Genomic DNA, 7797 nt, shown 5'->3' with positions numbered 1-7797 from the left:
GGGCCTTGTGCTTGCTAGGCAAGTGCTCTACCGCTGAGCTAAATCCCCAACCCCTCCACTTTTAATAAAGAGATCTTTCCAGGGCTGGAGAGATAGCTCAGTGGTTAAGAGCACCGACTGCGGGGTTGGGGATTTAGCTCAGTGGTAGAGCGTTTGCCTAGCAAGCACAAGGCCCTGGGTTCGGTCCCCAGCTCCAAAAAAAAGAAAAAAGAAAAAAGAAAAAAAAATGAGCACCGACTGCTCTTCCAAAGGTCCAGCAACCACATGGTGGCTCACAACCATCTGTAATGAGATCTGATGCTCTCTTCTGGTGTGTCTGAAGACAGCCTCAGTGTACTCATATACATTAAATAAATACAATATTTAAAAACGATATCTTTCCAAACCTATCACTGCCGCACATAAAATTATTCCACGCAATAATTCACATTCAGTTCATACTAAAAAATCCCCAGTTGTTTGCGACTGCTATAGCTCAGAAAGCCCAGACAGAAAAAGCATGCCTCAGTTTCCCCCTTCATAAACTTGGGATAAAAACATTTCCCCCTTGAGAAGATTAAATGAAAGTCCGTTTTTGTGTATGGCTTCTCGGACCGGCAGACGCTCATTTAACGTTAGTGGTTTCTATTACTATTATTATCGCCCATGATGATGTTATTTTGATTATGATTGCCATTATTCGATAGTAATTCCAGGACACCCTCCCTCTGCCTGGTAAGGGATTCAGGGTTGGATTCCCCCACCCCACTCCATCTGGCTGTCTGTCACCCTGCCGATTGTGACGTAGGCTGATGCTAGGGAAAGGGGGCATCTGGCCGGAAATCCCTCTTCCTGTTGCAGATAAGCCCAGAGTTGCCCAGCTGACCCCAGACCCTCCTCCCCCACCGCTTTTCATGTCTCACCACCAAATCCTCAAGACGGGGAACCTGTCCAAACCCCTCACCCCATCCCCACTACCCCGTAAGCACCCCTTAGATCTCAGTACCCCCATCCCTGCCTTACCCTTGTTCCCCAAGTCCTTTTCCAAGCCCAATTTGTCCCTGCAAAAGGACCGTTCCAGGGACCAATGCGCATCCCTAAAGCAGGGGGTGCAACTTGACCACGCCCCCATCCCTGCAACTTGACCCAGGCTGCGACCCCCAGCTCTGACGTCTCGGAAAATTCCCCCTCCCCTATCAGGCCCCCCGGGAAGGGTGCATGGTATGAAATGGGGCTGAGACCCCCCCTGGCAAGGAGAGAAGGAACCTGCCAGAGGTAAGCCACGAACTGGATGCCTGAGTATCTGAACTAGGAAGGACCTGGATTTAAGTATCTGAGAGAGGGAGAAGGGACTGGAAACCAATATTCCTTTTCCTGGGGAAGGAGGTTGCAGAAGTCTCCTCTGGGTTTGAGGGAAACAAGGGTTGTAATCAGACTCCTGGGTCCCTAAATCTCACCAACTTGTCCATTACCCTTGGAAGTTTTCCTCTCTCAACCAGAACCGTCAGAACAAGCCTCCATGGACCTGTGGAACTGGGATGAAGCGTCACTGCAGGAAGTACCTCCTGGAGACAAGCTGACAGGACTGGGTAAGCTGCTGTGGCTTGGGACAAAGTGGTTGCAAGGTTCCAAAGATGCGGACCCCTTGACCCCTAAACCGGCCTTAACATCCTTGTTGCCCGCAGAAGGAGCGGAATTTGGTTTCTATTTCCCTGAAGTGGCACTGCAAGGGGACACACCGATCACACCGATGAACGTAGAAAGCTGCTGGAAAGGTAGGTTTGCTGGGCTTGACCCCCTGTGTGCTGGGGGAAAAAATGGGAGATCCTGGGCCTTTTAGAAAGAACGAGGATGCTGAGCGGCAAGGAAGTAACACGTCTGGATTTTTGAGATTGAAGGAGGCATGAGTGGATGGCCGAGGTCCCTAAGTCATTGCCACATCTTTCCTAAAATTCAGTTCTCTTGTCCAACATAGGGTTCCCAGAGCTGGACTGGAACCCCGCTTTACCTCACGAAGAAGTACCTTTCGAGGCCGGTGAGTGGTAGAAAATGGAGGTGGGACGAGAACGGGATCCTGACACGCCAGAGCTGAGTTTAGACTCCCCTAGTCTTCAGAGGAGCGGGACTAAGACTGGGAACACCTACATCTTAAAGGCCATACAAGGCGCCAAAACTCCCCTAAAACTCCCAAGTGTGCGGGGGATCAAGACTCCTGGGCTCCCCTTGTTTAAGGTCTGTTCTCCTCACAGAGCCCGTTGCTCACCCCCTTCCGTGGTCGCGAGACTGGACAGACCTGGGGTGCAACACCTCGGACCCGTGGAGCTGTGCTTCGCAGACGCCAGGCCCCGCCCCTCCGGGCACGAGCCCCTCCCCCTTCGTCGGCTTTGAAGGGGCGACCGGCCAGAATACTGCCACCTCGGCAGGAGGGGTCCCCTCGTGGTCGCACCCTCCCGCCACCTGGAGCACCGCCAGCTGGGACTGTTCTGCGGGCCCCAATGGATCCACCTACTGGGACAGTGGCCTGGGCGGGGAAGCGCAGGCGGACTATAAAATGTCGTGGGGCGGGTCTGCGGGTTCGGACTACACCACCACGTGGAATAGTGGGCTGCAAAACTGCAGCATCCCTTTCGAGAGGCACCAGATTCCAGCATTCGCCACGCCATCCAAATCGAGCCAGCAGTCTGATCGAGCCACATTGACTCCCTACTCCAAAACTAACCACCGAGGTAAGAGGCTGCAAACTGCAGAAGAGGTGAAGCCAAAGGGATAAGGATTAGGCCTAGACACCTTGGGGGTGGGGTCTGGGTAACTAAAAGAGGTGGGATCCGGGAAACTGGCAGCTAGAGGACAGGGGTTCTGTATCAGAAAGCAGAAGAGGGATCGGGTGAGAGGACGGACACTTAATTTCTAGGAACCGAGAGGACAAAAAGGTAGGACCCTATGTTATGTGAGAGGAAAGAGGAGCATATTCGGACTCCTGGGTCTTCGAGGTGGAGAGGCCAAACTCCCGAAACTCCTAGATGGGGCTCAGGCTGCCAGGGCTTCCTGAAACTGATTCTTGGGTCTCTCATGGAGGGATCCGAACTCACAGACACCCGAGGAGAAACTGAGCTGGACTCCTGGGTCCTAAATTGGGAGAACCTGAACCTTTTAACCTTCAAAGTGAAGGCTCCCGGACTCCTAGATTTGTCCCAGTGAAGTGTTCTAGATCTGGGAAGCCCGACGTTCACATGCCTCTATCTCTCAGGTCCCATTCAGTTGTGGCAGTTCCTCCTGGAGCTGCTCCACGACGGGGCGCGCAGCAGCTGCATCCGCTGGACCGGCAATAACCGCGAGTTCCAGCTGTGCGACCCCAAAGAGGTAAGACAGCTCCCCTTGTCCCGCAAGCCCCGCTTACCTAGTTCTCGGCCCCGCCCCCACCCACTTACAACCCCCCCACGCCCATTAGGACTAAGACCTGCCCCGCCCATAGCAACTAAGACACTGGTCCCTCTGACCTCAAGCCTGTGTGCGGCTCAGGTAGCCCGGCTGTGGGGCGAGCGCAAGAGGAAGCCGGGAATGAATTATGAGAAGCTGAGCCGAGGTCTACGTTACTATTACCGCCGCGACATCGTGCTCAAGAGCGGTGGGCGCAAGTACACATACCGCTTCGGGGGACGCGTGCCTGTCCTTGCCTGTCAGAATGATATGGGACATCTGCCGGGTGCAGAAGGCCAATAAAAGAAAAAACAAAAAAACCACCCTGTCGATCTTGCGTGTCTGTTTCTTTCCTACTGACACCTACTCGACCTGTCAAGGGAGCCTAAATGTGCACCCCGACATTTCAGGCTCCGCCCAGAATCAGGTATCCGAAGGTCTTTAACGGAGTCTTTGAACCTGGGTCCCTAGACTGTCAGTGTCTTAGTTCCTTAGTCCTTAGTCTCAAGATGACCATGAAGAAGGACGTTTCACTGTAAGTGATGATGCAGGCCACTAATTTCACAGTATTCTGGAGACTGAGGCAGGAGAATTGTGAAATTAGGGTCTCCAGACCTGCCTGAGCTACAAACTAGCCCTTAGTCCTAAGAGGACCCAGGAGAAAGGACCAGACTGGATCCCTCCCATTGGGAACTTGTAAACTACAAATCCCTTGCTCCTTCCCTGGTTTTCCCAATCCCTTCCTCACCTTAGGTATCTAGATCCTACCTCTTCCCTCTGCCTTTGTTCTCTCTCCTTCTGCACCTCTCAACTTGGAGATTGGTTTGGGGTAAGAAGTTCATAGGGTCTACTGTCTGTCTGTCCTGCATTGGATCTTTAAAAGAAATTGGACTTATTTTTAAAAGATTAATTTATTTTATGTATGTGAGCACACTGTAGCTGTCTTCAGACACACCAGAAGAGGGCATCAGATCCCATTACAGATGGTTGTGAGCTACCATGTGGTTGCTGGGAATTGAACTCAGGTCTTCTGCAAGAGAACAGCCAGTGCTCTTAACCACTGAGCCATCTCTCCAGAACCAAAGTTGGACTTGCTAATGCTTGACAATAGTTTATCCTCTGAAATTTATCTAAGAGTTTAATCTCCGGAGTTTTATGCTAAATCTATGAAGAGCATAGAAAGTGAATCTGTGGCACTTAGAGATGGTGGTCCGACTGGAAGAAATCAGATCATTAGGATGAAGTCCCCGTGCTTGTATTCTGATGCTTTATAACTAGAGCTAGAGACACACAGGGGTGTCCCAGTCTCATACTACATGATGTCCTGTCTCAAGATGACCAGCAAGAAGGTCATTTCATGGTCTGGAGAGATGGCTCAATGGTATAGATCCAATGCCCTCTTCTGATGTGTCTGAAGACAGCTACAGTGTACCCATATACATAAAATAAAATCTTTAAAAAAAAAAAGTCATTTCACTGTAAGTCATGACAAAGACCACTAATTTCATAGCATTCAGGAGACTGAGGCAGAAGAATTGTAAATTTAGGAGCTCCAGACCTGCCTGAGCTACATAGCAAGGTACTGTTTTTTATTAAAACAAACAAACAAACAAAAAAAAAAACCTCCATCGGGGCTGGAGAAATAGCTTTTTGGTTAAGAGCACCGACTGTTCTTCCAGAGGATGCTGTTCTCACAAGGCAGCTTACAACTATCTGTAACTGCACTTCCAGGGAGACCGGATAGTTTTGCAGACAAAACACCAATGCACATAAAATAAAAATATATTTTTAAAACAACCCATCGGTGGTGAAATGACATTATCAATGGGACCCTGCTTAGAGCCTCAGTTCTATAGCTGGGATCTTCTTGCTCCAGACCACGAGCCCACAAATCTATGCTCCTTATAAAGTAGCCCAGCTTGAACATTTTATTATAGTAAAAGGTTTGTTACAGCTATAAAACCCCATCACGGACCTTTATCTGCTCTACCTTCTTGAAGGAAAGAGTAAGGCTCACAGCTAGGCATGGTGACGCATGCCTTTGATCCAATAACTTAGCAGGAGGCAGAGACACAAAGGTCTTTTATGAGCTGGAAACCAGCCTCACTACAGAGTGAGTTCCAGGACAGCCAGGGCTACACAGATAAACCCTGTCTCAAAACAAAACAAAACAAAACAAAACAATACAGAGAGAGAGAGAGAGAGAGAGAGAGAGAGAGAGAGAGAGAGAGAGAGAGAGAGACAGACACTCAGGCTTAAAAAAAAAAAAGACTTTGCTGAGTACCTTCTAGATGTAGAAGAAATTTGAATAATTAGACCTAATACACACTTAGAAAAACCATGGCCAGTCCAAGTTGGAAGGCATAGAATCAGACCTTCAAAAAACCTACAGGAAGCTTAACCCACTCTAGGAGCACTCAAAGAAGGCCTACTGGGTAACTCTCCTGTGCCTGATGCTGATGATACATCACTAACCAGAACAGGCACAGCCTACGTACACTGCTGTCAGAAAGGAAGAGCTTACAGTCCTTAGGGATGGGATGAAGAAAGCCCAGGGGATCATGAGAACCCAAAAGAAGGAAACTATGAGCCCAGGAGGAAACTATGTAAGAAAGTCTGGGAGTCAGGTGGAGAGAAGTCAAGAAAGCAAAGGATGTTTCCATCAGAAGGCAAGACCCAGCGATGGTGGTGGTAGTGGTGAGGGGTTTTGTTTTTTGTTTTGTTTTGTTTTGTTTTTCCAGACAGGCTTTCTCTGTGTAGCCCTGGCTGGCCTGGAACTCTCTCTGTAGACCAGGCTGGCCTCGAACTCAGAGATCCACCTGCCTCTGCCTTCCGAGGGCTGGGATTAAAGGCATGTACCACCACTGTCTGGCAACATGCAAGATATTACAGTGCTGTTCAGAAATATGCATTTAGGTGCAGAGGAGTCACTTTACAAAGAATACATAGGCAATGGTGTCTTGGTTTCCAAGGTACAAAGCACAGTGATATATAAGCAGAGATGGGATCTAGATCTTAGGAAGATGTTGTTGAAAGGGATGGATGTGTTATGTAAACAAATAACTCCACAAATAATTACAATGCTGACTGAGAGACTATGAAGGAGGCCCCTGTACCAGCTAGGTCTAGACACTGGATCAAAGAAGTCCGTGGAGGCCAACAAGATGGCAGAGCGTGTAAAGGCACTTACCATCAAGTCTGACAACCTAAATTTGTCCCTGCAGGGACCCAGGGACCTAGATGGTGGAAGAGAGAACCTGTTGCATGTAGTTTTGCTACCCTGCCTAAGCTCCAGGAATGGGACGTGCTACCAACCCCCACCCAGCTTCCCTTCAATCGTCAGATAAAAGACACACACACACACACACACACACACACACACACACAAACACACACAAACACACACGTTCAATTTCAACTTGCCTTTGACAATTGCTGGACGCTATTTATCTCCCACCTGGAGAAGTGTGCCCTGATCAATACTCTTAGCTACGCACCTCTCCACCCGCCCTCAACTTTAGCTGCTCAGTTACATCTTGTCCCAGCTGAACACTTCTGATGGCACCCGCCTGTAAGAGCAGCCACAGGCTGCCACATGGCAGGATCTCACATGGCTGCCATTCAGCACCTGCCATCTGCTTGCCTCCAGGGACCCGAAAGTCCCACCCATCCCTTCTGCCCAGCAATTGGCCCATGGCTTCTTTACTGACAGATCAAGAATCAATTGGGGAACAGGACCTTAGCATCAGAACCCCTACAGAACTACCCTTAAGTTGTGTGTCTTGCACAGATGTGTAGTGGCATGTGCATCTCATTCCCCACACAATACATACATGCATACACACTATACACACACATACACATGCATACATACATACATACATGCATGCACACATACACACATACATACAAACATGCATGCATGCCTGCACGCATACATACACACACACACATAATTTGTTGAGAAGGCAATATAAGGGAAACTTCAGAGCCTGCGTTACAGCCTTTTCTAGTCCCTAACTGCTCCTCATTTGAGTACAAGTTTCTGTCCATTCAACAGAGTTTCTAAACCAAAGCCTCAAATAAGGTGAGAAGAGGAGCCATCTATAGGCGAAACATCCAAACCCATGGGAGGAACAAGTGCAGAAGCTAGGGGAAGGAAGGGGCTGGAGAGATGGCTCAGCAGTTAAGAGCCCTGACTGCTCTTCAAGAGGTCCTGAGTTCAATTCCCACCAACCACATGGTGGCTCACAACCATCTATAATGAGATCTGGTGCCCTCTTCTGGCCTGCACACATACATGCAGGTGAAACGCTGTATACATAATAAATAAATCTTTAAAAAAATAAAAATAAAAGCTAGGGGAAGCCAGTCTGTATGCTTAAGGACCAGCTAACTAGG

The 7797-nt window shown here is 49.1% G+C and overlaps 1 protein-coding gene across 3 annotated transcripts; it reads left to right on the top strand.

Moving 5' to 3' along the window:
* The first annotated feature begins 251 nt into the window (after positions 1 to 251).
* Etv2 (ETS variant transcription factor 2) lies at positions 252 to 3719 on the top strand. 3 transcript variants are annotated; one of them, NM_001427588.1, is given in 7 exon segments: positions 252 to 1254; positions 1461 to 1568; positions 1668 to 1754; positions 1955 to 2014; positions 2229 to 2705; positions 3227 to 3339; positions 3499 to 3715. In NM_001427588.1, coding segments are annotated over 6 exon segments (1008 nt in total). In that variant the 5' UTR covers positions 252 to 1254; positions 1461 to 1498; the 3' UTR covers positions 3700 to 3715.
* Positions 3720 to 7797: the final 4078 nt, after the last annotated feature.

The sequence above is a fragment of the Rattus norvegicus genome, chromosome 1, assembly GCF_021556685.1.
Source record: "Rattus norvegicus strain SHRSP/BbbUtx chromosome 1, alternate assembly SHRSP_T2T, whole genome shotgun sequence".
Taxonomy (NCBI): domain Eukaryota; kingdom Metazoa; phylum Chordata; class Mammalia; order Rodentia; family Muridae; genus Rattus; species Rattus norvegicus.
The sequence above is the reverse complement of the archived record's forward strand: the minus strand, read 5'-3'. Positions and strand labels throughout refer to the sequence as shown.